The sequence below is a fragment of the Opisthocomus hoazin genome, chromosome 10 (genome assembly GCF_030867145.1).
Source record: "Opisthocomus hoazin isolate bOpiHoa1 chromosome 10, bOpiHoa1.hap1, whole genome shotgun sequence".
NCBI lineage: Eukaryota > Metazoa > Chordata > Aves > Opisthocomiformes > Opisthocomidae > Opisthocomus > Opisthocomus hoazin.
Genome location: NC_134423.1, coordinates 24,819,754 through 24,837,881, shown reverse-complemented (window position 1 = coordinate 24,837,881; position 18,128 = coordinate 24,819,754). Strand labels below are relative to the sequence as shown.

General features: G+C 41.9%; 1 protein-coding gene across 1 annotated transcript in view; it reads left to right on the top strand.

Annotated features, from left to right (window-relative positions):
• The window catches only part of AGBL1 (AGBL carboxypeptidase 1), a 282,923-nt gene that overhangs the window by 190,738 nt on the left and 74,057 nt on the right, over positions 1–18,128 (top strand). The window contains 2 exon segments of the mRNA XM_075431306.1: positions 6,636–6,800; positions 8,017–8,034. Of these exon segments, the coding sequence (XP_075287421.1) occupies positions 6,636–6,800; positions 8,017–8,034 (183 nt within the window).

The window sequence follows — 18,128 nt, the reverse complement described above, 5'->3', positions numbered from 1 at the left end:
AGTAGGAGGCTGAAGTGTCCTGGACCAACATTTATTTTCCTTTATGAATTAGTGTATTGGGGTTTTTTGTTTCATTTTTGTTGGTTGTTGTGGGGTTTTTTAAATTAAAAAAAAGAGCATTGCCCTTTAGTTTGTTAGCTCTACTATCAAATGCCCTCTGGACAATCACTTCCAAGAGCACTCTTCTTCATTGGGTGGTGGAGGCAGCCTTCTCCTCCCCAGAAATGTCTACAGTCCTTAGATCAGAACTTGAGACACTCCTGACCCCATCACTGTGAAACAATGCAGACTCCTCCAAAGTGCTCAGTTCTGGCCTGGCATATCACTCAGCCTCTTCTGTTCTGTTTGAAAAGACACTGTGGGATGAGGGCATTGTCTAAAAAGAAAGGGATAATCTGGTGATGCCAGTCAGGTTCATCCAATCCCTAAAAATAGGTCCTTAGCGTGTCACACAGTAATGAATGAGACAGAAAACCAATGTATTACTCAACTTTATTGGAAAGCAAGAACTCTGCAAAGAATAGCATCTTTCTGTATGTTTTGTTGGCGTAGCGGAATATACCCTCATTTCTCTTTCTGTTTTTGTTCATCTTTTATTCTGGACATGACCACCCTTCACAATTATCACCCATGTTTTAAAAAAAACCAGACAACATAGTCTGTCCCTGTGCTGTTCAAGAAGCAGTCTGGCAAAGCTGAGCTTTCTGGTACCCTGGACCGCCTTCAGTCTTGTACAGCAATGCAGAACAGGTGTACCAGCATCCCACGGACGTGGAAGCATGCCCTATCCAACTAGTAGCTCCCCGTGTGAGTGTGCAGTCTTTGGGGAGGTGGGAAGTTAAAGCCACCTCTGCCTTCATTCTGGATGATTTTCAATTTATTGACATAGAATATGAGATAGCGTGTGGAATATAGTGGCCAAGCAAAGTGGCCAGCTAAGGTTGGAAAACGCAACGTATATAATTTCTTTGGCTCTTCCAACACATGATGAGCTTGCCAAATGTTAAGGATTGAGTAATTCATGGGAGCCAATTGAGGAAGGGAGAAAGGATGCTAATGGAGGAGCAGAGGAGAAGTTGGGAAGGGAGAAAAGGATGGAGGGAAAGGACAGGGAGACAGCCGTGGAAGTACTACGAGGGAAAGGTGTGGAGATGGGAATGTCAGGCAAATAGCAAGTCAAGCACAGCAGAGAGAAGTAGGAAACCCTTCCCCACTGTAGACCTGGAGAATTTGAAATCTAAATAGTTGTTTTGCTGGAGAACTTGGCCACAAGTCGTTCTGTTTGCTAGATCCCCAGTTCTCCTTTGAGCAGGTTGTTCCGGACTCTCTCTCCAGCAGATCAGAGGAAGAAGGTATTTCATTGTCCCATTCACTCCATTCCTTGAACTGTGTTGCCTGTAATATACATATCTTTAACTGGACAAAAAGTGCATTTGGATGATTAAAATAATAACCACTTCTGTACCCGAGAAGTTTGCCCAGCCCCAGCTCAGGGAAAACACCAAGTTCAGCAAAATTTTGAGAGGAAAATGAAGACATTGTCCCACAGTGTCTTTTCAACCAAGGCAAGCTAGATCTTGTTTCCTCACCGTGTGGCCAAAGTACCTAATGTAATGAGGACAGACGTTCAGAGTGAGGCACACCTCTCCAAGGGTGAGAAGGGGCTAGAGGTTTCCATTAGCTTTCCTCTTGTTATCATTCCTCTATATCAGCATCCATTGACCTCAAAACCCCTCCCTGTTTCTTGTTCTTTAATCTTTCCCGTCCTTTTATCTTCTGTCTCTAACTCCAGTCCCTCTCATGTTTCTTTCTAGAAATTCCTGCTAGCCTATTTTTTTTTCTTGCATCTTCAGCCTTTTCTGCTTGCTTAAACTTCTTGAAATCTTTTGGCCCAAATTCCCATCCCCATGCCCTTCACTTCATCTGTTTTGCATGCCATACCTGCTGCTTAGGGATCTCTGGGTCGTGACAAAACCCGGCTTATTCCCTACTGTCCTAACTGTCTAAATAACCTGTTCTCCAGCGTGTGTCTGAATATTTTCATTTGCAGGGGTTGAAAGGACAGTATCTTCCAGGGCTGGCCCAAGCTAAAATTAAGGCTGCAAACACCAGGCACTGCATGTTTCATTCTGCTCCTTCGTTTATCCTCTAGAGCCTGCAAATGGTTTCCATTAGTATTCTGAGGGAGAGCTCACTGATGGAATTAGTGAGAAACCAGACTGTCAATTTATTTATATCCAGCCTTAGGGCATAACCATTGTGCATGTGTAAAGCTATTGAGATGCAGAGAATATTCTGTAAGTTTGTATGTATATGTATTGACTGGAAGTGGATTTGCAGTGAAAAGCTATTGCCCCAAGGACTGAACAGTGACCAAAAGTAAGAGAGGCCACTGAAGTGGCCTTGCTGCATGCCAAAGATCCCTTTTCTCTGAGGACAGGAAGCAATTGATCCCTCTGAAATCTTTTGTCTACTTGTGTTTATTAGTATCTTGTAACTCTAATTTTACTGTCGCTCTACTTACCCTTGTGAAGAAATTTCTAATTTAACTTCTGGAGTCCTTCCACCTTCTTCAGCAATATCCATGATATGAAACTATTGCTGCCTTTGGCTGCGGGAGTGTTTGAAACATATGAGTAATGAATAACAAAGTCTTTCCATTGCAGTCTCATTTAGCCTGTGAAGCATTCTGAGGGCAGGGTGAGAGATATTGGAAACATTTAGCTGTGGTTATTTATTTGATGCATGAGTGCTGAGTATGAATGAACTGTTTTTTCCAGTATGATTTGATCAATTTTGTTCAGTAAAATTTGTATTGTGAAAGTCCTGGCCAAGTGATAAGCCAAGGAATAGGTTTTTTTTTCCCTGCTCCCCAGTATCCTATTACTGTGATGATGTCAATTAAAAGGTGCAGGTGAGTATCCTACTGCCCCAGCTGTTGTGCTAGCAACAGTTTTGGCAGAAAAGACAAGAAATTAATTGGTCTAAGTAGACCAAGAGTTAATAGACTGATTGTCTGTTTCATTCATCTGATTGGCTGTGTCACCTACATCTGGAATTTGTTTCTTCTCATGAAAAATAAATATATCAAGACTTGGCCTGTTATTAGGTGTCACCTCCTCCTGTGCTGTCTGTTGCAGTATGAAAATGTGAAAAGGGATTAGGAAAAGTTCTTTAACTCCTTTATTCTCTATAATAGCTAAGAAACAATTAACCTGTTATCCCTTATCATGATGCCTACAAAAGATTGTAGGACAGGGCCCATGGGACCAATGGATGTATTTCTCTGGCGCAGTGGAGCGTGATGTATTAAGCTGATGCTGGTCCAGACTGATACTTCCATACAGCAGAGAGCAGAAACTATGCAATGTGAGCTGACCATTAAAGTAGGATAGCTTTGTTAGCGTGTTTCTGATGCTGGACTAATTAGGACTGATGAGCTTGTCTACAGCTTTCTGGTGCAGAGATGCTGTTTCCTGCTTCAGAATTTACTCAGATTCTACTGGCTTGGAAGACATTGCACTGTGCTCCACTCCACACATAGACATGTCCAAAGGAGGACAGAGCCATAAAGCACTGTGCTAGAGAGAAAGATGGGGTCATTGAGAACCCAGACTGGCATGACACTGCAGCGGAGGTGCTGCCAGGCAGAGCAGCTTGCTCCTGTACAGCTGTGGTAAATGGACCGTATGCTGTCACTACATGCAGAAGCAGCAGCACAGCTTTACTGCCATGGAGGTGTGCTTCCTACCAGTTTATTAACCGAACCAAGGTGGACCACTTCTACTGTTCTTTTCTTCTTGCGTTTCTTGTAGAATAGTTTCACAACTCTGAATTGTAAGCACAATCTCAAAATTTTTACAACTATGTGTGCTGCAGAGCTACAAGGGATATGCCTGGAGACCAGGCTTCCCTTTCAACAATGCGAGAGGGACTGATCATTCACCACTACACCAGCTCCTGGCGTTGCTGGCAGATGCCATCAATAACATTAGTTCTATGTGTCAGCTCTGTCAACAGCTTCAGTTTAATGGCAGTCACGCTATGTACCTCCAGCTCCACCCTCTGAGAGCTGAGGAGGGAGGAAGGAAAGAGAGAGAATTATCTGAGTTTAAAAACAAAAGTCTGTCTGTGCTTGAAGTGAATAAAGTGTATTAACAAGTAATCCTCTACCTGAGGTTTCCAGCTGTTACTCCTGAGCTGTCTGGTATCAAAGCAATAAGGGTCCATCGTACAGCAGCGAACTTCAGTGCGTGAGCAATTACTGTCTCAGGCTTCTGAGGTATATTATAGTTTTATTATTATTATTTCTCCACTCATAGTTTCTTAAGGCCTCTTCATATCCTGAATAAAGCCTTAGGGAATCATAAAGCCACAGGCAGTGTTTTAGCACAGTCACTATTCGCATCTCCTGGATTGATAGGTATTTAGTATGTTGCCTTGATCTTGGAAGCAGGACTCTGAGATGCACGCCGGGGAAAGCCACGAGATGCTCTTTGTATTTTTTTTCCCCTGAGAAAATCACTCTTTTGCTGCGGAAATGATATATTTTTGCTCAGAAATGTCACCACTTCTGCCTGCCGACGGTAACTCTGTCACACTAAAATATCTTAAGACTTTTAAAGTAAAATAATAAAACATTAAGGAATCTATACAGAGCTGCTAAGCACTCTCATTGTTTTTCATTAATGACCGTTGGTTGTCAGAAGCCTCTCATTCTGTTTTCTTACCATTATCAATTATTGCTATAGTTCGATGTACCTGGATCTTGCTTGTCAAGGCTTGCAGTGGAGGTGAATAGGTTGAGGAGAAGAAATGGCGGCAGAAATTTGCCCATTGTGATAAAAATACTAAAGAGACTGTTCTGAGAACAGATGTAAGTTCCCCTGAGACCCTAGACCCTGACTAGCACTGGGGCTCGGATTGTTTCTGTGATCTTCTGGGCAGGTCCTGAGCTTATCTAGTTGTCCAACCACTCTGTATATATTTGAGCTCTGTATTATTTTGTGTTGTTCGTGCTCATCATCATAATCACAGATTCATGCTTCATTCAGCAGTTTTCAGAAAGAAAGCAGAATTGCAACATCTTTACTACAGGAAAATATATTTTTTATCAGATAGGGTAACTGTAATACCAGATGATATTTGTATATGTTCAAACCGCTAGAGATCACGTGATTTTCACCCTGAGTAGTTTCTGTCCCCTAACAAATATGCACAAAAAAAGCTTTGGAAGATAGTTGCAGAAGTTTATGTGAGAAATGTCTTCTTTCTTCCATTTACCTGCATGTTTTTGGCTCAGAAATATTCTTTCAGCTCTACAGACCTAAGGATCCCAAAGCACTTTACAAATGCAACATCTTTCTACAGAAAAAGAAAAAAATCAACATGAGGTCAGAGCTCAGCCTGCTATCATGGATTAGGGGAACATGTATGGCTTCGTTACCCATTAGATGTCTAGTAACAATTATCTAGTAGAGAGTTAAGTTCAGGCTGTGCTGGCTTGGAGCTCGCACCATGCATGTGGTTAGTGTCAGGACTGCGACTGTGGACTCCTGAGAGTTGCTAAGGAAACGGTCTTGGAAATGGAGCTGGAGCTCTTGTCAGAAGATTGGCTGCAGAGATGTTTTGTGCTGCAAAAGCGCATGGGGCTGCTATTGGCAGAGGCAGCAATTGTTCAGCAATTGATTCAGCCCCTGATGTGATAGCATCAAGGAGTACGTGTGATGCGGTCACTAAATGCCAGATGTGAGGGGTTTTGTAGTTTCTTAGTTTCTTTTTAGTGTATCTGAGCTTTGCTGGTCTCCTGCCCTCTCGCTGCTTGCGTGAAAATACCATCGATTACATTGACTTACTCCTATGCAGGCCCTTGTTGTGTTCCTTCTTTGCTACATCTTTATTTTATTGTTTTTAATTAGTGGAAAAACAAACACAGATGATTCATAATTAGGGTTCTTCCAAGCAAGGATTCACAGCTTGGAGGAGTCCTCCCTTGAAACATGATGTTGATAATCCAAATCCTGTTTGTGCTTCTCGGTCTTTGCTTGTCTCTTCTAGAAAGACATCAGCTTTTAATAGACTGAGAAATTCCTTAGAGGTGTTTGTTATTTTGCAATTACTTTGCAATTGATTTTCTTAAAAAACAATTCATATCTTGCTAAAGATCTCTTCCCCTCTGTCTCTCTCACCAGTTTCCTTTTCCATCTTTGCCACTGTCCAGTGTTTAAAATCATAGGACCTATTTTTTTCACGTTGCTTAGGGAGAAGACTCATCTACAGAGAGGAAGAAAAAATGAGTCCTAATGATTTGTAAAAGTGGATTTACAGTCAGATCCTCCTGAGGTCTGAGTCTAATTCTTACAATGACTTCTTCTGCAAACGTAGTCAAGGCAGTTAAACTGTCTGTCTCTGTTGCCCCATTTGTCAAATAGGGCTTCTGGAGACCGAATGTTGTCAGTTAATTTACAAATTATTCTGCAGGGGAAATTTCTAAGTGTAGCAAATGCGAACAAACCCCTTATTCAGAATAGAAGGAGGAATGTTATGAATTGTCCTTTTGCAAAACAAGCCTGACTCTTTCCATGCACCTGTGAAATGCACACTCAACAATGAGACTTTCTGCCTCTCCCCATCAGGGCCTGCAGCTGGGAACTCAAGAGCTGGAGGAGATGGGAAGCAAGTTTTGCCTTGGTTTGCTCATTCTGCACCTCAAATCCCTGCCCTGCAGCACCAAGTTGATGGCTCAGGCAGCACTCCTGCTAGATCTGGATGAAGAGATGACAGACCGGGCACAAAGGTTAGTGACAGTATTCAAAGCATTCTCCTGTGGTAATCAAGTTGGTGAGGATATTTTTAGGGGTTTAAATCTGCAGAAATGGGCTCTCCTTATGGCTGAGATTTGCATCTTGGGAACTGGAGTGTACTGGGAGTGATCAGACGTGAATATACAACTGATTCCCAATGAAACTACTGAAATAGTGGTTCCCCGCCCTGCGTCTGTCCATGTGGATAAAAATGGTGGAAGAACCTGATTTCTTTTTCTGTGAATTTCCATTTTTCTCTCAAAACTGATCACTGGAGCATAGGGATGGTACTACCCCAGAAAAAGGAAACAGCAGGAAACGTTTTTCAGCTCACTGGAGTGTCAGGTGGTGTTCTGTCCACCTCAGATCCTCCATGGAGACAATCTCTTACAAGAAAGACATTCTCTAAGAGCTGCAGGGCAGACAACAAATATTGCAGCTAAGAGAATGAATTTGATGATGTGATTTAGAAACTGTAGGCCTGATTCTGCAAGTATCCCAAACATTTGTCTTTTCCTCACTGAATTGAGTCCTGCAGACATATAGAGCATAGGTTTTTGACTTTTTGGTGCATAGAATGGAGTCTTGATCCTACTGATTATTTAAGATGTGTTTTTCAAAATTGCAAAATTAATTTCTTTGCTTCCTGCATTTAATGGGTTGTATTTAAATGAGGTTGTCCTGTTATAAATGTATGGTGACTTTGGTTTGCATAAATGTCAGAGTATGGATTCTTCAGCTTGAATTTGTGATGAAACAGAAATATGTATATTCTTTGTAGACAACCATCACTTGTTAGTGCTATGTGCAAGCACATATGCTTGCAATAATGTTTTTCCAAGAGAAATCAAGAAAGTAAACTTTGTGATGTGATATGATTTGAAGCTCCCCAATGGGTTTGTCATCAAAGAGCTCTCTCAGCTTCATCAATGAAAAGCAAGCTTTTCAGCTGCAGAAATGCTGCCATAATTTATAGCAGGCTTCCAGTCTTCCCCCTGCAGGAATACTTAACCAACATTACCACCACCTGTTCCTCATACCGAAAACCATTCTTACAAGCTCGTTCGCAGCTTTTAATGTTTATGAGGGACAATGAAAAAAGAGGGCTAAAACATAGAGACATGCCTTTAGATTAGCTGTGCTCACTTGTACGTATGAACATATAAATGAAGCAATTAACATGTACACTAAACATCATCCATGTTCTGGACAGCTATCCAACAAATCATTGGTAGATCATTAGACAGAACTGCTGAAGCCTGGCTAGGTGGATGGATTTGAGATATAAATCAAACTCTCACTTTTGAACTACAGCTAGAAGAGATTTTGCATGAAAATAACTTCTCTCATGAAAAGAAAAACATTGAACCCTGCTTAGCCTCAGACGCTGGAAAAAAAGCCACCTGGTCACAGTAGCTCTGTGACCATTGTCCCTGATCTTTATAGTCTTCTGTTACTATTTTCTTTAGTTGGCTTTATGTTAATGGGGATTCATCCTATTTTCCCAGTATACTGTGGTAGTTGTTCAGTAACCGAATAATAGTAAGAAGCTCTCTAATTACAAATATTTTTAAAGAAGTTAATAAAAAAAAAAAGTTCACTACTTTCTAAAACTCCCATATTATTCCAAATGCGTCCATGGTAGTTGAAAGCAAAGCCTTCTGTCCTTTCAAGTTTGCCCAGCATTAGTGAGTACCTCCATGGCATCCAGGGATCTAATGTCACTGTTAAATGCACTGTTACAGTTACCTGTTCATTTTCAATCTACTGTGTATAATTGCTGGTTTGTGGAATTTTGGTAGCTTTAGGCGCAATTTATTATCATTTGCAGACTAGGTAAACAGTTGAATTGTTTAATCCCACCTAGATATGTCATATTACAGGAGCTTGCTGCAGAAGGTTGGGGGAAGGGAGACGTAGGGACCAAGCGGTTTGCTAATATATTCTTTTTTAAAACATAAATAATTTATGGAAAATGACTGTGCAGTATATTGATTCTGATTCCGAAAAATAATACTTTGCTTCTGAGTTTCTGTGAGTCTGCGTGATTTGATTTTAGAGGGAATAGGAGCCCTACTGCAACCAATGGAAGACTCCAGAACACAGAGAGCACACTGGTACGGGCAGGAGGGCATCTCACAGAATCACAGAATGGTAGGGGTTGGAAGGGACCTCTGTGGGTCATCTAGTCCAACCCCCCTGCCCAAGCAGGGTCACCTACAGCAGGCTGCACAGGACCTTGTCCAGGCGGGTCTTGAATATCTCCAGAGAAGGAGACTCTACAACCTCCCTGGGCAGCCTGTTCCAGTGCTCCGTCACCCTCAGAGGGAAGAAGTTCTTCCTCATGTTCAGACGGAACTTCCTCTGCTTCAGTTTGTGCCCGTTACCCCTTGTCCTGTCGCTGGGCACCAGTGAAAAGAGTCTGGCCCCATCCTCCTGACACCCACCCTTGAGATATTTGTAGGCATTTATTAGGTCCCCTCACAGCCTTCTCTTCTTCAGGCTGAACAAGCCCAGCTCCCTCAGCCTTTCCTCATAGGAGGGATGCTCCAGTCCCCTCATCATCTTTGTAGCCCTCCACCGGACTCTCTGCAGTAGCTCCTCATCTTTCTTCTATTTCTATTTCATCTATTTCTATAGGCCTCTCTTATCTCAGAGACTTTGAAAAACAAAAATTATTCTCCATCAAAATATTTCTTTGGAGGAAGCTGAGGGGAATGCCACTCAATCTAATCTTACTCTGTAAAGATTAAGTCTAATCTAGCTCTTTTATGTAGCACAAGGATGTCACCAGAGCCTTGTAGCTTACTGGTAGTATTTCATTACATCAATGGAAATTCTACTCTACTGCTTCCTAGACCAGACCCATCTTTATGGGTTTAAGGAGAATGAAATGTTTGTAGTTTAAAATTAGCTCTGTTGTCTTCTGTGGTTATGACAAAAATGCACAGCATCCTTGAATTCTTCCTAGACTCTCTGCTTCTGAAAGTGTAAGTAGACGTGAATGAAAATACTCAGATTTTTGTGTACCTTTGCCAAAGCAGAGTCAGACTTGGGGATCCTTCAGGTGCAACACGGGAAAAGTCTGGGTGGTTACCTTGTGCAATTGTTTTCTTATATGCTTTACATCATGAACAGTTGTGGCTTTAAACAGTTTGCAGACTATTCTTATTCCAGAAGTCTAAGCTGACCTGGTCCCAGGAAATGCATATGCACAATAGATGTTCAAGCAGGAAGCAATGGCTCTGACTGTAGCTAATGTTTTCTGGCAAAGGAAGTCCCAAAGACTGTCCTGCTGGCATGTCTAGAAAAAGGTACAAATATGGGTGATTCTTATCAGAGCAGTATTGACCAATATCAAAATAGAAGAATTAGTATTGTTCAGCCTTGATGAAAATGTCGTCTTTATTTAGTTGGTAGCGTTTTGTTTTGTGGAAAACAAGCTGAAAATAAGCTGTGAGCAATGTGATGAATTGCACAGTGCTTATGTTAAATATGTCTATCTCAATTTAAAGTATTTCCTAAATATGCACCTCTGAGTGCCCATCTCTGTAGTACTCTGGGTGACAGGTCAAGCCATGGAACAAGAAGTTAATCCAGCACTGGATATAGCAGACTCCCAGATGAAATGTCTCATTGCGAAGGTACATAGATTAAAAGCCTGTGGAGCCAGAGGTCTCCTCTTTTGTGAAATCCCTGCAGTTCATGTCCTGCATTTGTTTCTCTTTGCCCTGGTGTCTGGTACGTGTGGCATTGACTTGGCATCTCAGCATCTCCCTCTGACAGCAAACATTTTCACCTGTCAAGGTTTATAACTCTATGTGTCTTTTAATTTTCCTCTTCAGGCTGTCTCTGCTCTGGGTATTTTCCAGCCTTATTCTTTCACCACTGCTGTGAAGGGGATGAAGAAGCAGTCTGGACCCTGCCTGCTTCCCTGGAATAAACTATTTGCTGTGCAGTTTATGTAGGTCTGTCAGAATCAGTGGTTAGCAAATTGGAACAAGGTAATAGCTGCCAGGGAAGTGACCGGTCTAATAGCGGCATCCTGTGTGAATGGAGAATTTCTCACACCAGTTCAGGTCCGTTGTGTTCAGTTTGCTGTCTCCAATAAGCTAAAGGAAGGTGGAAGAAACCTTCAGCACACCTAACTGAATACAGTTTGGTACACAGGCCAGAATTGCTTCCTGTCTCCAGTTTAGAGTCTGTCTTCCCCCAAAAGTTTGAACTGTAAATGAAATAATTTACAAGCATGAATGGGGTAACTGTTGGAATATGTTCGCAGCACAGGCAGAGTAGCAAAGTAACTGCATCTGAGAATAAGTAAAAGGGGCTGAACTTCCATCAGTGGGGCTATGCTGTTAGCAGGACAGTAGAGTAGTTCCTCTAAGACCAGGAAATCCTTGGACACCATAAAGTTGGCTTAACAGCTCTGTCACTGGTCCTCAACGTGTCTGTATTGCAGCTGCCACGTGAGCATGCCAAAAGGTGGAGAAAGCATAAGATGCAGTATGCTACAATGCGTGGTGGCAAGGAAGAGGGGTTAAATTGCTCCAGGTATGAGCCGATCTCTTAATGAGCACCTTGTTCTCCTGGGACACTTCTTATTCTCTCTCATACTTACTTAGGCATGATCACCCTCACATTGTACAAGACCTGCTTAGGGGACTTCATTGTTTGTGGCTTTTCTTTTCACAAGTGATATTTGGGTGTTTTTCTGCCTCAAACAGCCCTTTTTCCACCAGCATTGAATAGGGTTGGTCTTACAGACCAGTCTGCCAAGGCCAAAAGCCAAACATATGGAGAATTTTCTGGGCTTTGAAGCCACCTCCAAAAACCAAAGCTATGTCAGGTGCTCATACAGGCATTTTATTCTGCCCTCTCCCAGGCCTGGACTCACAAGCATGCTATTGCCATGCCCCAGAAAGAATCACTAATTTTGTGTTTCCAGCCTCCTGCCATGCCTTGCAGTCAAGTCTGACATTCAGAAGCTCTCTGCTGGGAAAATGAAATGCCAGCTTGTGCTTTGGACACCGTGTTTTTGGATAATAGGTTTCATGCCTCATTTGCGGTAAAAGAAATTAGGTTTTAAGTCAATACTGTCCAGGTAACTTCACATTTGTCATGACCACAGAAAAGGATGGGAAGTGACTGTTTGTTCACTTAAGGCAGATTTGAGGGAGAAAGAAAGCAAGAGCAACCCCCTGCTATGGGTATCCTCCTCTTCTTCCCCATGAATTGAACGGATGGTGCATTCCTTCATTTTCTTTTTCTCTGCCCTACAGGTTGTGCTAGGAAATGTTTTGCATACAGTGCAGCAATTGTAGCCATTTGTTCAGAAGACACACCTTATGTCTTGAGACAGGCTTTTGCAAAGTCATTATGTGTTTTCTGCTGACTCAGATGATATTCATCTCCTGTGTTTCTTCAGCATTTCTTACCTTTCTTGAGCAGAGCCAAACCTCTCTCCACCTCAGATGGTAGATATGTCTAGCACTGCTATTAATCAAAAGCAGAAGGCTTAATCACTGCTCCGGTCCTTTGTCCAAAGGTAATCTTGTCTCTTCCATAGACTGAGCAGAGTTAGATTGGTCAGTGTGTGGATGGCAAGTCCAAGAATTGACAAGCAGGATTTGCAGATCTTTTGGAACTGTGCTTGCTCTTCTATACCACATTGATGCACCACTGTGATCCTGGACAGTACTGAACTGTTGCATTTCCCAGATTTTCACTGTAATACACCTTCCCCTGATAATGGCTGTGCAAGTAATTCCACTTGTTTTATAAGCTATGCGGCCAACATGAGATTCAGATCAAACTAAAGTAAATTTGAGAAGATGAAGCAGACAAGAAAGAGTAAAGTTCAAGCAACAAACTAATGCAGATGGACCAAAGTATGCTCACTTCATTTGGGACGTATTTAGTGCATCTTTGAGTAGCCGAAATGTAGTGTTATACTTGTGTGCAGCAATGGGAAATGTCTCCCTTGCTTGGTGGTTTGGGTTTTCCTGTGATTACAGGTGAATGTGGGTGTCATTCCTTGATGTTGTATTTGTCTTGATTATACCAACTGGAACAAATTTCAGCTGAAGGGTTTGAGTGCAAGACAATGCGTGACCCTGCAAAGTACCCCATCACCTCACAGTCAGGGTGTACCAGCTGCAGCATCCAGTCTCCTGAGGCAGACCGCACTGTGGGGGTCTGGGGAGTCCTCTGACACACAGATGAAGACAAAAGTGCTTTTTCATCATTTAGCAAATCTAATCCCGTGGGGAAAAAATCAGCAGGAATTATTTGACATTTTTGATTCAGATTTCTATTTGATTGAAGCTTTGTTTTTATTTAAGTAAACGTGGTGCATTTTTAATCTTTATCATCTCTAGACATGAAATACCTTGTGGCAGCTTTCAGAAGAGAGGAGGTTGTTTATTGATTCTAATTTTCAGCTTAGTCACAGATTTTATTGCTGGTAAAGGAATTTGAAATTTCTACTGTGTTATGAGCATCTGTGGCTGTAGTATTTCTGTATTTGGATGCTGAAAAATGCTGTGGAAATGCATTTACCTAACTAAGCCAAACTACTGTGTCATTTTGGTGGTGCAGAACTTAGAGCAAAAGGAGTTTCTAATTTATTTCATGTAACACTTGTGAGACCACAGACTGACATTAAGGCAATGTGACAGGTATGAGTGTAGCTTGGGCTGGGCTTTGGAGTGGTCTCATGCTGCTGTAACCATTTAGGATCAGTTCAGGAATTGCCTTAACTACTGACTCTCTTATAACACCCTCCAGTGATCTTTCACACTGATGTAGTGAAGGAGTGATATCTTCTTGTCCCCCTAGGGTCTGACCTAAAGAATTGCTGACTCTTCTATTGAGAGGAAAAACCCTCAGATTTTGAGTTTGGATCTATTACAGACTTTAGATTTTATTGTCATTATATGCCTTGACAATCAAGTTTTCTAAAGAAGAACGCAAACCCTCTCCCACCCACCCTTCATCCTTCTTGTCCTGCACTCCTCAGCATCTCTAATTTGTTACTGCGAGAATACAAACCCAGTGATTTCTTTCGAGGTTCAGCCAAGCAATACAGTCTATAATGAATATATTTGGTATTCAGAAGGCTTTCATGTAGCTGTGCACAGGTGAGACAGTGTAATTCAGCAACTTTTCATTAACACTTTCTGGAGCTGTCCCTGTTTTCCCACTATTCATTTTTATTATTATTATTATGAAATACCTTGGGAGACGCGCAGCTTCTGTTGATTGTTATCAAATGCAAGCCCCAGCTATGGCAGTCTGGGTACAATTATTCATGCTTATTTCAGACGTAATTAATTTATCATTTAATAGCTAATAATAACAATTTAAATAGCAGAAAGGAAGGACAGGAAAAAAGCAAATGGAAGAGAAAGAGATCATAGAACAAACTTCAAACATGCACAAAAGCACTGCATGCTATCACATCTGTCTGAGGTTATTCAAATTACCGTACACGTACATATCTGACTGGTCTACAGATAATGAACTTGTATATATCTAACAGAACAAACGGACTTTGCATTGCCCTTTCTGTGAGGCATATTGCTGTATTACTGTCTGGTATTAGACATTTTTGTATTGATTAGGAGCATCTGTATTTCTGTGGTGCAGTCCTTTTCCTTAAGATCTAAATTGAAATATGAAAGCCACTGGGGCCCTCCACATGCTGGGACAGAAAAGTAAATATAATTGCTATCAGTGGTTCAGAAGTGATTCCCTTTTATGAAGTGTCCTGCAAAGGAATGTATTATGAGGGAGGTACACTTTCCTCTGAGGTGGCCTTTGTATAGACCAGGATAGTTCTGACACTGGAGCACAATAGACGGGTTTTTTCCAAGAGGGTACAAAAGATGGTGGGAAGATGAGTCTGTTTGGACCGTTGGTCATCTTGAACGCAGGAAGAGGTGGGATTTCAGACTCAGCAGGTCACAGCTGTAGTGCTGAAGAGGCAGGTTCAGAGGACTATATATAACCTTATACAGACTATATGTATACTGCAGCAGTAGCTGAAACACCAGTTGCATTAGAAGAAAGCACATGTTTGTGGAAGTAATGTATTTTGCCTCTGAGGGGTTGTTCTCTTTAATGCCATTGTCACTTGATGTGACCTCTAGTTAGCCTGTCCACAACTCCTAACAGTGCCACTTGAGGAACATGCTCGTGTAGGTGAAAATTAGGCTGGTTAAGGGTCAAAATAGGCTTTGCTCTCCCATGTGCTGGAGGGTTAATTGGGGTGTAGATCACAGGAAGAAGAGCCTTTTGTGGTCTGGATTTTCTGGATCAAACGCTTCACCATGTGGTGTTCTCACCTCTTGGATCCAACATATAGGGGCCCAGATGTCCAAGCATCACAAAATATAGAAGCAAACAGAGATAAATGGCAGTGGTCTGTGAGACTGTATAGGGCAGAACGTCTCCTCACCCATAGTAGCATCAAAGCTTCACAGTCCTGCACAGCAGTGGCGGTGACGGCAGGGCATACATTGCCACTGTCTAAAGTAGATTTCCGGTCATGGGCAAAACATAGAGCTAGAAGGAGCTGAATCCCTGTAAAACCACCAGTGGGATCCAGTTTTTCACCAGATTAGAAGTTTGTACATATTTAAGTTACTCAGACAACAAGAGCTAAGAAGAGCCAAGTGGTTTTGATATAACGATGCTCCTAGGCTCACTGTGTCCCCATCACTGTGTCCTTTCTCTGCAAAGCGAACATAAGAGCAGAGATTTCTGCTTTCAAGGCAAATAGCATATTGCAAGTCTTTTTGGTCTGGTGCCCAGCCTGCAAATGACAGTCTGACCAGGGCTCTTGTACTGTGGTGACAGTGCACAACTGCTGTCTAGGAGCATATCAAAAAACTTTGCAAGATAAATGAGAGAATAAATGGTTAAAGGGATAGAGAAGGCAGAGAAATTCATAATTAAAGCTGTCGAGTTGCAGTAAAAGGAGTGCATAGCCTGGAAGGAAAGTGGGTGGGCGAGCAAAGTGTCATATTTGGAGGTGAAAGTTGGCACTTGAACAGCATTCTAAAGTACTCCAAAGCCACCTCCACTGACATCTCAGCTGTATTGTATATTCTGTCAGAGGCCCTGGCTGCTCAGTGTATTGTGGCTGTGACTCAGACACAGACCCTGCCGTTCGCTGCCATGCTAGATATTGTAAAGAGGGACATGGCAGAGGTATTGTGTGAAGCGCAATAAATATGTGCAAGTTGTTGTTTCAGGGCCCAGGACACACATGTACCGGTGCGGATGAGTGCTTATGCATAGGGGTACAAACATGTCCCTGTAGTCTCTGACTGTTCATTGTATTCTGTCAGAAACCATGTGGATTTATTAGGATGTATAGGTTAAATGTAATGTTGATAAAAGGAACTTGTGAGAAGAAGGCTGGAGCTGAGACTAGAAGGATGTGAGGGGGAAGATCCACTTAATATTAATAATTAGCCTTGTATTTCTTGTCTGCAGAGCAGAAATGTACTCAAGCTTAAAATCCCATATCCAGTTCCCATGAATGTGAGGAAAGTTCACTTTCAAGTACAAGATGAAGACCCATCCCTTTTTGGCTCTGGCCAATCTGTAACACTTGGTAATGCAGCCCAGATAAGGGATCTGGTCTAGGAGAAGTTCAGGGCAGAACACTGCCGCTTTCTCATCACTGTCACAGTGCAATGTGAGAGGTGTGGGACTGATTCTGTGTTGGAACAGTGTAGATGGACCTGTGATGTGCGAGAAGGACTCAGTGTGCACATGGAGGTGGGGCTGTTAGTAGAGAACTGGGAAAGGATGCTGAGGTGCATTGGCAGAACTCTGTGGAGAGCTGTAATTCTGAAAGAACTGAATCGGGATGCAATGGCTGAAACAGACAAATAACCACCCCTGTTTATTGTGATCTTTCCTTCCCTGGGGAAAGGTTAGGGCTTCCTTCTGCCCCCGTGTCTGTGGGTTCGAGTGGCTGCTGTCAGACTGCGAGTGCTGAGCGAAGACAACGTGCCAGGGCAAGGGCTGCTGTCAGGAAGGAGAGGCAGACTCAGAACAGTGTAAGAGGAAAGAAGATAAAGCATTCTCTTTTCACGCATTTGGGGATGTTCTTTCTATATTTCCCCCAGCTCTGTCTCCCATTCCTACTTCTAGTTGTTCCTGTTAAAAAATGTGGTTTTTAAATGAAGGAAAATTTTATTTCTGAAAGATCAAATTTCATTTTTAAAGTAACAGTAGCATGTTTATGGTAAGACTTTCAAATACATCTCTGACCGTTTAAAAATACATAATCAGCAGCTTTATCTGTGGCACATTATTCACCATTTAAACTGTAATGGTTTCCTTTTAAGTGTTAACAGTTACTTACTACCTTAAATCCCTGTTTCAACAGGAGTTAAAGTTAGAGTATTTGGACTTGGAAGGCAGAAAAAGCAGTAGAAGCAGCTGAATTCCAGAAAAAGATTCTGCTATCAGGCCAGTATCATCAGAAATGAAGAATAAGGGGAAGAATAGAAAGCATCTGTTCTCTATCTATTTCTCTGTCTAATCTTCTTTTTCTGTCTGGTCTGCCTGACAAGTTTTTACATCACACTCTGTACTTCAGAATTGTTTCTGAAGATGCCATTTTATAGCATCCTCCAAAAAGTACCCGCATCTCATTAAAAGATAAAAGTCCAGTGCAATTCAAAGGGAAAGTAAACACCCATTTCAAATAATAAAACAGTGTTTTATCTTCCATTGAACTGCAGGGGGCAGCCAAGAATTTGGGTAAAGTATTGCTACCTGGATTCATCTTGTCAGGCTTTCCCTAGTATTAACACTTATTTTTTTGTTCTAGTACACAACTTGTGTTTTCATCTATGAATAAGTGAATCATAAGAAGAGAGGATCCACTGTAGTGCATTAATACAGTCAAGTGTACTTTCAGACGGTGCTCAGCAATGGAGATGTCAGAGGGATGCAAGAAATTGCTGTAGTGGACAATTACAGAATACTTCTACCCTCTGGGGGAATGCCTTGCTATCTTCAGACGGTGATTTATTTATACCTGGAAATGTGAGAATTTGTAGCCTTTCCAAGTAATTAGAATAAAAATAATCCTATCTAGTGAAATGTTCCAGTGCTCTCATATTCTATACAAGTGCCTTATGCTTTTTGGTTCTTACATTGCTCCTGGCTGCACCCTGCTATCTCATGAGTTTTACAGATTAGCTGTGTGTTGTGCAGAAAGAGAAAGTATTTCTTTTCATCAGCTGGTCTTTCACCTTTGCGAATACACCTGTGTCCTCTGCTGTAAGAGAGAATAAT